Here is a 17487-nt window from a genome sequence, read left to right as displayed (position 1 = left end):
CAAAGCGACAAAATGGCCGCCCACTGAGATGGCTAAAAACAGGTTGATTTTGCTGCTTAACTCATATTCCACAAACGCAATATTAATCAGAATGCCATATTTAGACTAGAGAAGGTGCAGAGAACTTTTTATTGCAAAGACTTTTTGGGGTTGACTTCCCCTTGAAGACAACAATAACTCAGACAAAGGGCTGATGAACAATAACGCTGGGGCATTAAAAATGTCATGCTTCACTGGGGACATTGTTCTTCACATCCTTTCATGCATATCCATGTTTACTCCAAAGACATGAAAGAATAGACAAGAGTCTACTAGGGGAATACTGAAAATGACTCTTTTAATTGAGGTCAAAAGGCAGGTGTGTTGGGTCCACTAAAGCGAAGGAATTTTCTCTTTAATTAGTGCCCAGAAAGACCTAATTTAAACAGCACACACGACTCTACTCAGTCAATTACTTTTATATTAACATGAGAGGAAAGAGGTGAAAGTTTACCAAAGGTTTTAGAGAAAACATCATCTTGTCATAACGGACCCTTGACCTTCGTAGTTCAGTAGATGGGAGTCGAAGCGCCGCAGATAATTCATTGCATAAAGTCTACATGGAGCAGCCATGCATTTGGGGATGTGAGGAGGGGGTTATTATTCAAATAAAGAAGTCTGTAATATTGATCATTTTGATTGAGGACGTGCCATAAATCAACCAGTTGCATTAACATTCACTAGCAACATGTCCCCGACATGACATTTTTGAAGAGGTAATGCATGTCTTGTGCATAAAAATCTTACTACTATAGCCATATCAAGCCTCCTCCACGCAAAAAAAAAAAATAACAGACATGAATGAGACAGAAGGAGAGCCTTGACTGCAATTGACATTTCAATAAGTGGAACACAGTGTTACCAATCCATTCACTTCAAGACCTCCTCCTCATTCTGTGTAAGGCAGCTGAAACAATTATTGAGATAGGTACCTTCAGGCCATGTATGTTCCGGATCCCCGGAGTCTTGCCGGCTGAAACAGTAATTGACTGGATTGAAGAACACATCACTGGGCCATTTACAAATGCATCAGTTCAGTTTTACAAAGAAAAAAAATATAAATGAAACGAGGGTTACTTTGAAATTAGCTAAAGAAAAGAAAGTGATAGAGCTGCTGGTTGGCCTCTTGAGATTGCTGGTGGCTCGTAGGAAGGAAAACAGTTACAGGCATTGAAATGAACAAGACAGGAGTGAGAAAAATATGTACATCAGGGCGCTGAGACACAGAATACAAATCTCTGTCACTAAGCCCTTGGGGCTTGCGTAGATGTGTGAGCAAATGACGGGCAGATCATTTGGAAAGGCATTCATTCATATTGCAAACATGACGCCAAATACAGTGTGGGGAGGCTTTATCTGAATCCCCCACCAATTGCAAACAAGCTATACTGCAGGATTATCATATTAACATATCTAATTTTATATCTGAGTAAGACTTATTAGATAGAAATCATTAGATAGATAGCATTTCTTTTCCTGAGAATGACGCACTCGCCTGCTCAATGAAGAACTCAAGCCCGCGCTTATACTTGCATGCAACGACGGAGCAGTACATTTCAAATGCAGTTTCAATGTGTTTAAAAAGGATGCTCTAATAAGTTTAAATGTGTTTAAATCATTGGGAAGCCTATTTTAAATTAAAATAGTAAATTCTTAATATGTTCTCTCTATACTTGTGGGTGGGTATAGAACCTAAATCCCAGGCTGAAAAGGAATCACTTTGATCCAATTTAAAAAAAAAACCCACCTGAATTCCACTATTGTCCAGTGGCTGACACATGCACCCCCCTCCTATATTTCCTTATTTGTGATCACTGAGAGATTCACTTCATTTTAAGTACAGTCCAATTGTCAGTCAGAGCTACAAGTTTAGAAGGTGCCCTAGAGCAAACACATTAATCATAAACACCTAATATCTTTTGCAAATTTGCATTCATGATTAATTGCAATTACTTCATACCTCGTGGAAATATCTGAAGAGGCTCTGGAAGCTGTCCATTCATGCGTTGTTCATTCAATGTACTGCAGTACTAAAGTTGAAAATAGAGTCAGTGTTACAAGCTTCATAGTTCACAAATACTATTTAGAAGTATTCTAGTAAGGCATAAACTCCCATTAGAAAAACATAAAACGGGTAATGCTGCCTTTAGTGCATTCATAATATGCAAAAATTCTCAATCACCATCCAATGAGTTTCCAAAATACGCGCATGCTGTGTTGAAATCTGCTGCCGATGAGGACGAATGCCCCGCGGGCTTGTTGTGAAGGAGTGTAGTATTACCCTTTTCTCCTCCAGGTCAACAGCTCACCAAACACTCATATCCTACAGGACTAACACGTGTAGACACACTCGGGAGCCTCTCAGACACTTGCCAAGCCAATGCAATAATTGATGTTTCAGTTAACCAAACCATCTGTTAAAGTGAGGGTGTATGTTTTTGTGAGTCTGTCTGCATGTGCGCGCACTCCTTTCTGGAGGAGGCTTCAAATCGACAACAATTAACACTGTGACCTTGCCGCAGTTACAGTTGCAAAAATGTACAAATTGGTGTAGGTTTTATGTACATGTGTTAATTGTATCTATTCATTTACACTCCGGCATGAACCCTCAAGTCATTACAGACACAGGATGTAAATGCAGTCTCTCATTGCGGGGGAGGGACAGAGTGAGGACGATGGGCCCAGCTTGGATAGAAATGGATCAGAATGGCTACCCAAGTGGCACAGCTGTTATTAAAAGGCCTATTTATCACTGTCACATCCCTCCTCGCTTCTAGCTCTCTGCTGTTGCCCTCCAGCATTCTCAGTCGTCCTCTTCTGAACAATGGGCCTAATACCAAAAACATGTTGTACGTGTTGGGAGGGCGGTCTTCACGTACCTTTAATTTTCCGCTCAGCTAGCTTATTGATTAAGGCGGCAATTACCGGCAAATCTGTGGAAGGTGTGTTATTAAAAGACATTCGCCATTGTTGGCCAATAACTAAACTGTGTCCAATCCCAAATACAATCGCTCAGCCTAAAGGGACAAGAGCAGGGAGAGGGCCTCATCATCATTAGCAGGCGGAGGGGCGATGGGAGCAAGAATGGTGGAATTAGAGCCATTACCTCCAGGGGGAGCTGATTGAGGAACAGATGAGGTCACATGTTTTTTTAGCACCTGACAGAGGCCAGTCTTTAACTTTGAACAGGGGCATCTGTCTTTCAAGGTGTCCAATAATGATTAGGGATGCCTGCAAGACTAGTGGGTCTCACAGGAGCTTGTAGCAATCAGTGTTTTTCACTGATGGGGATAGTTTTCACAATAAATGTCCTCTGCAGACTGATGTTAATTAACCACTGGATTTGAGCATTCATTTTATTCAGCTATGAGGGGAAAGGTTTTTTTTTCCAGGGCAAAAGTAAAGCAACAAAATAAATAGTGCCAAAAAAGATCAAATATTACCATTATGTATACACATAAAGTGATGAATAATTAAACTTGCTGTCTCTGAATTAAAAACTCGGGATGTCCCTATCCGATCATGTGATCCGGTGAATGGAATCTGGGTCTGATGATATCCTTCTCAGATGATCAGGACAAAAAAAAAGCAGTCAGAGTGGCAGTAGAGCCACACAGCGTTTAGCGCAACAGAGAGACAAACGATGTGAAAAGACTCCAAAAGCCGCTTCTCAAATAGCCTTAGTCTGCCTTGCCTCCTAAAAAGATGCCTCACTTAACGGCATCAGAACTGAGAGTTAATTCTATTCATAAATATAGTCATTGTAGCAATGACAACATGACCATTGTTAGATGCACATTGGAATGAGATTTTAGCATGCAAAACATGCAATATACTTGACTGATTTTACATAATCACCCAGTGAAAAGGCAACCTGAAGACATTGCAGGATAGACATGGACCAGAAAACCAGAAATTTGGCCTGTGGGTCCTGCAGAATTCTGTGCTGATGGGGGGTAAAAGACATCTACAGATGAACGCAGATTTGGAGCAGCCTGGGGGCCTTGCTTCTTAATGAGGCAAATCTTTAAGTACTGAATAATAAATAATCAAAAATCGACAGCCATTTATCTGTCAGTATGTCCTCCTTGCAGAGAGACCCATCACACATCATTACACTTACTGTCCATGTCATGAACACTAAATAGTGAGAGTGTGTGCGTGTGTTTGTGGGTGTGTGCAACGCGTGTGCCTGTGTTGTTGGATCAGCGCATACAGATTCAGAACCTGGTAAGATACTAGTAAGTGTACTTTGTATATTACCAAAGAAAAGCTTGGCATTGTCATTCAAGTAAGGACAATAAAAATAGAGTAATATAGATCACATTTCCAAGACGCCATATGAGGAGATAACATGTTGCGTGTGTGTGTGAACAGAAAAAAATGTGACGGATAGCCACAGTTAAATGAAGGTGATTAATTTACAGGGCGGTCTTTGGCTGCAACAATACAGGGCGGAAGGACAACATTACATTTCACTTTACTGGTGACAATTTTAAATCAAAGACACAAGATGAAAAATCTGACAAGGGAAACACTGCCACGTGTGATTAGGGTGGTCTCCAAGAGTCCACTTCACAGATTTGTGATCTCCCCATAGCCAACAAATTTAGAACATCTGCCCATGGAGATCTGCTTGCAGTTCCTTATAAAAGTATTTTGCGCACTTGGTCGTGTCGCAAGTATTCAAGAAAAGCAATGTCTTTGCCTGCCACGGTGAAGACTATCAGCAGTCCTTGTGCACAGGGCAGAGGGAATGATAAGAACCGTTTCGATTTTATGCGAATCAGAAAATGTTCTTTTTGAAAATGTGCCATTCTGCACCGGCTTGCATCAGACTGTGAGAATACAAAAACTTAGTCAAGCCTGCCTATGCAAAGACTTCGACCTTTTCTCGCGCCAAACTTGCATTGGGTATGTGAATATTTCTTTGAAAAACGTCTGCGTGAGTGTTGCCTTTTATACAGAGAAGAACGGAAAAATTATTACGCTTATGTTTTATGTTCTATGTTTTATTGCAGGAATTAAACTCGCTAGTCGCAGCTATAAAACATAGTCCGAAGAGAAATCGTAAAAGTTGCTAACTTGTCATCACTGGTTGAGCCTTCTCGTCATTTGCACGGAGTGTGGACACACTTTGAATGCCAGAAGCAACTTTTCTTTTAAATAATTCACCCACACAAAAAGACAAATCTGCCCAAGCAAGAAATGCAAATGAATCAATAAATTCTATCGCTCAGCGGCTCAGCCTTAGATAAACTCAAGCAATGAAGCAAGTATCAATGCCCAAACTGCTCACACCTTCACAATTGCACATGTAGACAACTTACATCACATTATTTTTTGTGTACACATGTCAAGTGGCAGTGAATAACCAGGTGACAAACTTTCCTATCTTTTTCTAGCAAGTTTCAACAATTCCCAGCGCTACACAAATGTGTCAATTTCACATCAGAATCAGAATCAGAAATCCCTTTATTGTTATTGTACTCAAGTGTGCAACAAGATTAGAGAGCTCCCCTCTCCAGTGCAATACAACAATAATTCAGATAAATATATAAATTAGATATATAAGAGAATAGTTAGTGCAATGCAAAATAATACTGAATCGGATATATAAAAACACATCACGTTGCTGCTCTGCAAGGTAAGGGTGGTTGTGTGTGTGTGAGAGTTTGCTGGTGATTCTGCTGAACTGCTTTTGTAAATAATTTGTAATATGGTTTTCAAGATAGCAACAAAGCATATTTTGATTCACTTAGACATGGGACATTAGTACATTGTAGTATAGTGTAACCTAGTCATGTGACACCAGTGCATGCTCTACTTCTCATCTGTGCAAACAAATTGTGAGAATGCATTTCTATTTGTAATATCCAGATGAAAGATCAATATTAAACTAGAGTAGGCAGCCCTGTGTTTTTGCAAAATTAAAGAGAATCTAAAAATATAGATGATACCTCATTATTTTGTGTCACAACGAGAAAGAAATGGAAATTCATTCATTCTAGTACTCACATATGACAACATGGCTTTGAGCTCTTCGTCACTTCTCACAGTGATTCTGTCACCAACCTCATCTTCATCTAAATGACATAAATACAGGTCATTTCAAATTTTGAATTCAAAGAAAAAGCAGTTTTAGACATCACGTGCAACAATCTGAATAGGAGTAATCAATGTGTCAGTAATTAATGTGTCATTAATAGGTCCTTAATCACCTAAAGCACCAAATTCAACACAGAGTGATCCAAGCATAAAAAAACGGAACATCTTAAACATGAGACAAAGCTCTGTGCTCTGAATATTAAAAATACTGTACTCAATAAAAATTAATAGCAAAGTTTCAAATATACTTACATTCAAATGCAGTAACGGTTGCTTCAGGCATAACATCCCTGATAGCCCCCTATAATAGATAGGAATAAATAACACTTAATGAAACTAATCAATTAACTGACATTGATGGGGGCAAACAGAGAGAGGGCGAGAGAAAGACATCTAGTTTGAGTAACTGTAGCATGACTTACCAGCAAGTCACTGAAGTTTAGCAGTGATGGACAGTCGACGGAAGAATCCATGTCCCCTAACGGGGTTTTTATTCGGATTACAATTCCTTCGGCGTCCATTATGAAGATGCTACTAAAGTAGATCATTAATAGGAAGAGGAGAAAAGAAGCTTCATGGCAACACCTGTCCAAGCTAACGAGCTAATTTCCTGTAGTGATATGCTAACACACGCTAGCATCCTATTCAGTCCATATAGTTGAATTGAATCTTGCAAACACTTAAAAGAGCGGAAACAGTAACTGTGTTAGAGTCACAATCACGTCATAATTGGATTACAAGCAAAGCGAAGGCCCAAAAATGTGCTGGGAAAGTTTTAGCGTGTTATTTTGTGTACGTTGTGCTATGAATGTGTGTGAAAGGAAATGACATTTGTGTCCCAGTCGTAGCGCACAGTCGACTTCCGTTCAGTTCCTTTCAAACTAAAAGACGTAGACCCGTATCATAGGTTCGTCAATGTGAACCCATTTCTCTGCGTTAAATCAGACACATCACTGTAGTTCAATCGCAATCATCTTACTCTTTATGGCATCTTATCACATTTTTACACTGTACAATAATTTAATAAAATATTGGGACAGGGGAGGAGGGTGAAATCATCAATATATTTGCTGTGATAATATTATATTTATTATATATAAATATATAGTCTCAGCTTCTGCATTCCTGGGTGGAGTTTGCATTTACTCCCCGTTTTTTTAGTACTCCGGCTTCCTTCCACATTTCAAATACATGCATTCCAGGTTAATCTAAACATTTATGAGGGTCTTTAAAACTTCTTAAAAGTCATGAATCTAAAAGCAAGGCCTTAATTCATATAAAAATGTCAGAAATGAAACTTTCAAAAGTGTTAACAATATTGGCACGTTATAAGAAATATTTTATGATTGTAAATAGTCTCAAACCTCAAAATAAAAAAAACATTCTTAAAAAAAATGATACTAGTAAATTACCAAGTGACTCTAGTGGTAGAATAATGCAATCACAATGTTGTAAACAAACAAAAAAGTAATGTGAGCCCTCCAAGTTTCAGCTCATGAGCCACCTGGAGTCTGGAGGCCCCAGTATGAGAAGTGTGGTTTAACTGGGCGCTTGACCCTTTTTTGCCGGTCAGTCCCCCGCCCTCCGGCCGCAATCACAGCATGCTTCCGGCCTCGACCCTCCGGCCTTATTCATAAAAATTGTCCCCCCGGCCCCGTCCGGTACTTGGACTTGTTATTTTTCTTATTGATTAAATGAGATGCCTAAGTTTGACACAACGCACTGTGAATTAGCGTTGTTAACGTCACTTGCCTGTGCCAACTTTCAGGATAAAGTTCCATTGATCTCCATCTAATGCCAAAATTATTGCATGTCTAATTGCAGGATGAGTAAAACACGGACGGCTATCAAATACGCTGATTAGTGCCTCCACAAGCAGTGGCCTCTGATGAACAGCACAGGATCTATTTGGCCCATTTGTCAAACATGCTCTCTTAGGGCTTGACGTTCGGTCCTTCTGCTTTTAAGGGCAAGCGCAGTCAGCAATCCACATTATCAGAAATCAAACTCCTGACTTTGCTTAGACGAGAAAGTGGAAGAGGAAGGCCGGCATTCACTGTCTGGTAATTAAAAGTCATTTTATCAGACCTCCTCTCTTGGCTGTTCCTTCTTTTCTTCGTATTGACAAGCTGCTTAGCACAAACAGAGCCCAGTTTGACTCTAAATATATGAGGCACACTTTACTTAACTGGGATTCAGTGGAGGAAACAAGACAAGGAAACGAGAAGTATTGTATGTGTGCTTTTAATTGCACGCACTTTCTTTTTTCCTGTTGATGTGATAATTATTTCATTTGTCAATTGTTTTGCTCATCGAATTGAAGAGCCAACGTGAGCTTTGTCTTCTTTCACTGTAATGCTGATCTAGGAGATCTTGAAACACTATTCATCTTCTCCCTTTAAACACTGATTGCTCTTCCAGTTATTGACAGCTACGTCAATCGGCTGTGTCCCTCAACATAAATATTAATTATTCAACATGCACACGCGTGCTTGCGGTTACTTACCTCAGTGGCAGCAACAGTGAGGACGTTGTCACCGACTTCAAGGAGCTGCTGCGAATTCAACAAAACTAACTCTTTTCCAAACTCTGTGATCCAGATGTGAGCGCTCCTAAAATGGAGATGTGTCTCCTCAGCCTTGAAGCCTGAAGCCTGTTGTTTATTGACGTTGTTTGAGCAGCAACTCAGATCGATACCATCTCCCTCAGATGGGCCTTCAACACGAACGCGCCAAATTGAGGTCAGGGTATGTTGAGGGTTATGGCACGCCGTCAGCCATGAATCGCCACGTTGGCTGCCATCATTTGTCACACCTTCCTGTAAAGTTCGTCTGAAAGTTGACATGTGATGAACAGCAGCGGTTTTAATGATTTGAAGGTGTCGTGCAAAGACATTTGCGAGTCCTTCTCCCTTTCTCTTAACGTGAGTAACAAAATACATTGAGAGGCAGTCTAGATTGACAATAGAATGTCTCAAAATCACAAAAACAAACTTTTTCAGGTCCAAAACAGAATAGGTGAGAGTGTATCAGTTTAAGTGTGGGAAAAGCTCCCAAAAAAAATGACAGACGATGTTTAAAGGAAAAGATATTGTGAACAGCTCACAGCTGGGAGACGTATGCTTTAGCTGCTCTTACTCATGTTTGAGAATCACCTCTTAGACCCCCTTTATGGCTGCGTGTTCTCTCTGTTGTTTCTAATAAAGAGGAAATATTGTGCCTTCCTGACCTGCTCATAGGGGCCATAGCAAGATTTATGAGCTGTGTCCTCTCCATAGAGGCTGCTTTCGAACTGTGTCTAACATAAATAACAACACCACAGCTCCACTGACTCTATTTCTTTTCCACTAAAGTGACTTTAGTGAATGCTGAATGTGTTGTTTTGGCCACATGATACAATGACTGGAACAAATTGCTTGAAGCTATGAAAAGTATCGGATTGTATCGAGAGTCTTGGATTCATATTTTTCCTCAGACGATGTTATGCAGCGACGCCCATCACGATACGATCTTCAGTGTCGTACTATATGCTATAAATATAAAGAGCACCCTAAAGAACTCGCAAAACATATTTTATCCCCAAGACGATTGATTTTTTTGATAATCTCTAAGTAGTAAGTAAGAAAAAAAAGCGTAATAACAATGACATTCTTCCACTGTTAACTGTATGAATGGAAAACAAGCATTTAAATCACGCGTGGTCAAACTACGGCCCAGGGGCCACATGCGGCCCATCAAACATTTTAATCCGGCCCGCCGAACTTCAAAATAATTAAATGAATAAACCTTGTAAATGTTTTATTTTCTAAATACTGTGGTTTTTCAAAGAGACATATATATTGTTGTAATGCTTTTGTTCACTTTCATTTCAAATTAAATGTATTATTTTTCTCCAATGCAGTGAGGTTACCAAAACACTCCATCCTTATGATCCTGGTCCGGCCGCTATGTCAAATTTTAGAACCCATTATGGCCCGCCCATCCAAAAGTTTGCCCACTCTTGATTTAAATGTTAAAGACATGCCAAACAAATAGTTACTTGGGCATACGGCTAACTGAGTTGCAATGGTTGGTGTGAGTTGACAGTGAATGTGCAGTAAATGCACATGACGGGTGCAGCTTCTATTTCAGTGCGCAGTATCAGGTGGACGGTTTGTTAGCTGAAATATTCATTGAACACATCAACGGAAAGTCTGGCTGCCTTTACAGCAGACAACTTTGTGTCAATAATTGATAGGGAATAAGGAACAGGTTGTACTGTCGAGGCGGTTTGCTGGTGCTTCTTCTGCAGTAAGTGATGCTTTTGACCTTTGGTCAGTGTACCTTTTTCATTTTGCCTGTGAATAACGTTTAAATTGGATATGAAGTCATTAGCTGGAAGAGTGGTGCATTCTCTGTAATGCCTTAGTCAAGACATTGGTTAAATTATATTTTTTAAAACGTATTTTTTTTAGAAACTGTTGCACTTGATGGTCAAGACCCTTTTTTGATCTGTTTTCTATTAGCATGCTAAAATGCTTGCAAACATAAGAGAAATACATTATTTAACATTTTTCTGTGGCAAAACTTGATCTACCATGAACATGACTGTAATAAATTGTTTTAAAATTTTTGTTTCTGGATTTATTGTCATATTTTTGGAAATGTATTGAAATTACTATGCTGACCTCTGTGGTAGGGAAGTGCTGTCTCATCAGGATCAATAACATTTAGCTACGTTTACATGGAACCATGTATTCGATTATAAAGGATCCAAATGACCATATGGTAAGAATTTTCATATAAACACCTTAATCGAAATAAAAATCCTGAATTTTATTCGGTTTCATGGGGGTGGTCCTTTTGCACCTGTAGGCATCGTTAAGAGGGAATTATTATTAAAAAAAAATTCTGAAAGAATACACTCTCTGGCCACAAAGTGTCTTAAACATGCACAATCAAACAAGATCATCATGAGAGCTACAACAATTGCAACAAATAATAATAATAATAATAATAATAACAATAATAATAATAATAATAATAATAATAACTCACTTAATTATCATGAATATTATTATATTAGTAAAAGGTGAAACTATATCAAATTTATTATCTATGAATGATTTTAGGCTTTTTACACTGTATATGCTCAATGTAATTTGTGCATCTATTTGCACAATCACACTTGTATTTATTTATTGAATTATTTATTTATTTATTTTTACCTTTAGTATATTATTTACACCCAAAAATACTACTTTTTTCAAATCTACTGGAGAGGCGATTGAACTGAAATGTCGTTTTACATGTACATGAAGTTTATAATCTTTGCAACAAACTCGTCGAAGGTATGCCGAAGCATACTTTTTTTGCTGTACATATTTGCATTCACGATGCGGCTTTATGAGCGTGTGATAAATAATAATCGAAATATTTGTCTGATTAAGCGTGTGTGCATGCTTCTGGCTCATTGTGGGATATAACAAAGAACGGCAAAGACATCCTCCAGGGTTGTACCTGCACGTGGCAGCCCCCGCTTTTTCATTAAAATCTGCTATGGTGCAGCTGTGGCTCCGTTACACACTATGACAGAACCACACAAGGGCAAGCGTTTCGACCTGGACCCAACCTTCAAATTTGCTAGAACAGATCTATCGGTCTTCCCCATTTCATGTTTGAATGCAAATGGATCCAGACCGCTTTGAAAGCATGTGTTGTGTGTTTGTGTGTTGGACATTCATGTTGACCTTGCTGTGTTGTTTTCTTAAGATACACCTTTGAAGTATCTTAAAATTTGCAGAAATGTGTCAAATCTGTTCAGTTGTAAAATCCATAAAGAAAACACTTTCATTGTTCAACATTTCATGCGTAGTCCACCTGGAGTAAAATCTGAATTAACACATTCCCTGGACTGTTATTATTAATTTGTTAAGAATGTGAGTGCCACAGGGTACTGAATCAGCCTGCTCTGCTGAAACATGCGAGTTATGTTACTACAAAGTAATTACAGGTCATGAGTTGACCACCTCGAAACCACAGCAGTCACACACTAAACAAGAACTGTCAAATACTGTGACACACACATGCATGCAAACACACGCACACACACCTACACACTTTTTGGTTGATGTTGGTCTGCAACATTTCACATTTGACCTGATCTTGACTACAATACAGTATTTCATCAAGTCTGCTTGACACTACCTCTTCGTGGTGGCATATAGAATGACAAAATGAAGAAATAATGAAACTATTAGATATGCATATTAAGTGTCAAATAATTTCTGATTCCATGTCCAATCTTTTTCAAGTTTTCCAAATTATTGAGAGGTATCAGGCATCACCAAATGGCGGACCGCGGGATGGTTCGGACCGGACCCATGGCCAATCTATGATGAATTTTTTTTCAAGGCGCATTCGCAAACGTTGGCGCTGCAATTCTAGTTAATACGGAAAAGGCGTCACTGATTTGAGCCAATCAAATCTTTTGTTTATAATCCACTGCCAATTGCGCAGCAGACCGGAAGAGAGTGCTGCTGACAGTATGCCTTGCTAAAAAGTTAGCAAGGTCGATGCGTGTTGTTTTAATGAATGGACGGAGAAATTTAGTTTCGTTCTGGCAGCAGCCGATTCAAAACCAGTGTGCATCATATGCTCCGAAACCGTCGCAACATTGCGAAGCGCCACTACGAAACAAAGCACCGCCCTTTTGTGCAAAGTTATCCGCTGAAGTTTGAGGTGAGCGCAGGCAAAAACATTGAACTTCCAGTGCAGTACAACAGATGTTTACATTTTCGTTTGCATCCCAGCGGCATGCAAACGAATGTTCACTAAAAGTATCATGGATTTTGGGGAAACATAAAAAAACGTTCAAGTGATGGGGAAGTTGTGAAGGAGTGCTTAAATGCGGTTGCACAAACATTATTTAAAGGAAAACACAAAGGCCAGATGTGTGAAATAATCTACCAAATCCCAATGGCCCTGACTCCGTTCCAACCCAGAATTAAGTCACTGGCAGGGCAGTCACAAACTAATTTTTCTCATTAAGAGAAGTTAAAAAAATATTCAAAAGAAAAAGTGGTGTCAAAGCTCATTTTGAATTAGTTTTTCATGACAGCCATTTTTATTGATTGTGTACTGAACATGTTGACCTGTTTTACTCGGATAATTAGGCTTTCCGTTTTTTTAGGCTCATAACTCTTTGATTTGAGAAAAAAAAGGTAAAAGATGTTAACTCAATGCTTTGCTTAGCACTTGATATATTTCTGCAGGAGATATTTTACAGTTTTTTTCTGGAAGTGGCAAACTTAAGTTCCTGGAGCCACATTTTCTTGAATGTGAAATAAATGCCTTATATTTGTTTGACTGGCAAAGGTGTTTATTGGGAACATTGCTAAATATTTAGTATATAAGTGCGCTCTGTTGAAAATGACTAAATATCGAAACTATAAAAAAATGTGAACATAGGCTAGACATTTCGGGAAGTTGGACTTTGGTTCGGACCTTTTAATTGGAAGAAATTTTCGTCGTGGACCTCTGTGACTTTTAATTGACTACCTCTGCTCTACCTGGTTAGGTGATGTAATTGGTTCCAAATGATTGTGGCGTGGCAGCTGGCCCTCTTTGGTTGAGTCATTTGTTATTACCTCTTGTCTCTCCCGATGCACTGTGCAATTGTGTCAGCTCCTCGGGGGTCGAGGGTCAAGCCTTTAAAAGGGAATTACTTCACTGACACAATAAGACATGACAGTTTATTTGACGTCCTACTACCACTTCACTCTCGTTCTATATTCCGGCCTGCACGGCTTCCTTAACTGCTCTCCTGGGAGCACTCTGTACGTGCGTGCATGTGTATGCGTGGGTGTGTGTGTGTGTGTGTGTGTGTGTGTGAGATTGAGTGAGTGAGTGTACTCTGTTTTAAAGTTAATGAATTTCTCTCACTCAAAAAAATGCTGGGTTGTTTTCCCAATTCACTTGCTGGGTACAGTTGCAATGGATTTTTATGCACGGGTGGGATGATCATTTTGACCCTGCAGATTAGGTTGAAAACTGGATTTGAGGTGTGAAGAGTTGACGCCGCTCGCCTTTTGGTGTACACTGAAGTTGGAGTAAATGGAACGTTCTTACATCTGGTGGTGACTGAACGTATCCGCGGATATCACTCATGATTTGGACAAACGGATTAGGGATGCCAGTCAGTGCAAACGGTAACAAACAGATGGGTCTCTGGGTCTTGATACGGGATTGAAATTGTGGCAAAAAAAATTGTGGCGAGAGATTTGCTGTGGTGTCTCCTGACTGGGAAAAGTTGCTGCTTCGTCTTGGAAAATGAGGATAATAAGACAGGTACTATTTTTAACAACATCTGATAATCTGTTGACACATCAACTCATTTGTTTGGATAGTTTTTACTCCTTGCTGGATTAAAATCTTGGCCCAATGTGCTGCAATATTAATAATAATAACCTAGCACTGAATTTGCCCCTTTTAGATTTAGATTTAGTTTGGGTGGCCAATAATTTTAAGAGGGTATACATTAAACTGATTATGTTCATTTTGGGTCATATTTTATTCTGTAGGAATGACCTTTTTCTAATACGTCGCTTCCCTCTCGGGTATTTTGAAAATGAATAAACTACATAATCAAGACATCAAGAATTTTGTGTGTGTACGTGTGTGTGTTAGCATATGTGGAACAAGGTGAGACTGAATGATTGATACCAGGCGCGCGTGTGTGTCATACCCAGGGGGATTCGGAGAGGCCACACAACCGGTTTGGCAGGTCATTATCACTGTGTCACAAAGCAGCTGCATGACGACTTCTTCCTCTGAGACACGAAACATAACATTGCGCGTCTTTCCCTGGGTCATTGACGAATGCCTATCCGAGCCAATCAATTGAGCAATCAATTGAGGGCCAACTGGCAATTCCCTGCCATCAATATGGTCCTTGTTGCATGGCTCGAGAAGTGCCACAATGGCTGTGGCACTTAATGAAGTTGTTAATTGCTGTGTTAAGCATTCTGAGGTACCCTCCCAAGACAGTAATGGGGAGTGGCTGAACAATTTGGCCATCAGCAGCACTCTGCTAAATTTAATCACGGAGAAAGTGATCACAGTTGGCCATTGCGGTGATGGCAAAGGGCAAAATGTGCACACACAACAGACTTGCCTCAGTTTGAAGGAGAGACTTTGTCCTTTGCCTTATTGCTCTGCAAATTCTGTTTGTGTCTTTTGTATAATTGGTTGTGTGTTGGTCCACAAAACTGACAGTATGGATCAATTCAATGTTGTTGAGTGTGCAGTCTGCTTTCCATCCGGTGACAACTCGGACAAACTCCGGCCAGTACATTAAAAAAAAAAAATTGATGAATGGATTTTAGAGGGAAATGTCTTATAGTCAGAACATGAATGAAATATTATTTCACGGTGAAATGTTAACCAGCAATTGGAAAGATAGTATAAACTCACCATGTAGACAAAAAAATACAGCCTTTAATAGTTCACTGAGCTATGCGCTATTTAAAATATTTTGCTCCTCTCATGTAGCTGAATTGTGTAAACCAAATATATTATATTTCAGAAAGATGAGTGCGATCAAACGCCACGGAAAACTACAACCACAATAATAAACATCTTGTTCAAGCAGATTTTTTTTAAATACATCTCTTATATTAATTGATAGATTTATTGAACCTATCAAACACAATAATAGGCATGCAAGTAAAATCACAGAGAAAAAAAATCTTAGTGCAAAACAGTTTATATGTTCAAAAGGAGTAGGAAAAAGTAAAAATCTCGTCGTACCCTTTATTTTCTATGAATTATTAGAAATAATATATATGGTTAATACACAAGTAGATTATTCATAAATATACACACATATATAAATATATACGCTTAAAGATACACTTATGTGTATACACACACACACACACACACACACATATATATATATATATAGATATATAGATATATCTATATATATATATATAGAGAGAGAGAGAGAGAGATTGTTTTTTTTTCAAAATAACTACATGAGCGCAATGTGTAGATTCACTATTCATTATACTCTCTATAAATAAAAAAAACAAAACAACAAAAGGAGAAAAATAAACAGTCATGCACCTTTATATTCATGTATGGATAATCTTATTATTGGATCTCCTTGTAGATGTTTTGGCCTTTAAGTGTATAGAGAGCATCTGAGCAATTACATTAAGTGTTGTTTTTGGTTCCCATCACATCATTTGTTGATTAACCCAAATCAATTTCCTTCAACACTCAAAATTGTGAATGAAAAAGCTCTCTCTGCTTTGCTGCGTAGTTACAGATAGGCAATAAGAGGCCGAAACGATATCACGTCCAAGACCATTTAACTCACACATATGCAAATGTTGTCATGGCACAAGCACTTTTTACCGAGAGCTGCGAAAGTGGGGTGGCTCGCAGTGCTTTGATAAGAAATGTGATGGAGCAGGAAAAGTGGAAGTCAGACAAACAACCACCACCGCTGCTCTAGGCTCTGTGAACAGGCTTGCCAATGATTAAAACAGCAAGGTGTGCAATAAAGCGCGAGGCAAAGTGTCGCCTTCCATATGGGCCCACGCACCCCAAGGCTGTGGCCACCTATTGAGCCCTGTGTATGCCACTGTCCCCCCTTTTTCCTTTTGGCTTCCCCTTCTCTCTCCCTCCATCCCCAGATGGTAAAAACAATTCTCCAGCCCTGTGCCTCTTTCTGCCTCCACACACCACTCCACATTCACAGTGGGGCCTGGCTGCAATTCAACCATTTACTCCAGTAATTAACAACACCCATAGCCCAAAAATTGCAGCCACAAGGCTCCTGCGCCCCAAACAAACACAAAGTAACACACTCACACGCGCACGGTGTTAACAATGTCACACTGTGAAAGGAAAGCAAAGGCAATAGCCAGTAGGGCATAAAATAAAATACAAATGCAAACATTATTAAGAATAAAGGTGAGGACGACATGTTGGCACTGCAGCAATGATTATCTCATAATTAGAGGAGACAAAGCGCTCTCTCTATCTAGTGGCAAAACACTGTAATTACTGCGCTGACAGAAAATCAAAGGCTACTTTGTAAGCAGCATGTAAAATTAACATTTTGGGCCCTCTAGCTGTATGTCCTGATTAGAAACATATTAAATCAATGCATCGCTAACTGCTGTGCATAAATACGTCCCCTCCTGAAGGAGGCGGTAATTGCGAGAGCAGAAATATCGAGTTCCAATTTCACAAGGATATGGCTTTTATAGTAATTTATTGTAATGACACTATTAGGTACTAAATGCGCACTCCTATTGTTATCTGCTAAGTGCGGTTTCAGATGGGA

At 39.3% G+C, this 17487-nt stretch overlaps 1 protein-coding gene across 1 annotated transcript in view; it reads right to left on the bottom strand.

Annotated features, from left to right (window-relative positions):
• map2k5 (mitogen-activated protein kinase kinase 5) overlaps positions 1 to 6983 on the bottom strand; it is a 41148-nt gene extending 34165 nt beyond the window's left edge. The window contains exons 1-5 of the mRNA XM_088296873.1: positions 6570 to 6983; positions 6400 to 6448; positions 6058 to 6125; positions 2000 to 2069; positions 972 to 1012 (exon numbers count right to left, since the gene is read on the bottom strand). Coding sequence (XP_088152999.1) covers positions 972 to 1012; positions 2000 to 2069; positions 6058 to 6125; positions 6400 to 6448; positions 6570 to 6695 — 354 coding nt within the window. The 5' untranslated portion in view covers positions 6696 to 6983. The remainder of the gene's footprint in view (positions 1 to 971; positions 1013 to 1999; positions 2070 to 6057; positions 6126 to 6399; positions 6449 to 6569) is intronic.
• Positions 6984 to 17487: the final 10504 nt, after the last annotated feature.

The sequence above is a fragment of the Idiotropiscis lumnitzeri genome, chromosome 5, assembly GCF_059441095.1.
Source record: "Idiotropiscis lumnitzeri isolate Australia: NSW breed Sydney's pygmy pipehorse chromosome 5, RoL_Ilum_1.0, whole genome shotgun sequence".
NCBI classification, from domain to species: domain Eukaryota; kingdom Metazoa; phylum Chordata; class Actinopteri; order Syngnathiformes; family Syngnathidae; genus Idiotropiscis; species Idiotropiscis lumnitzeri.
The sequence above is the reverse complement of the archived record's forward strand: the minus strand, read 5'-3'. Positions and strand labels throughout refer to the sequence as shown.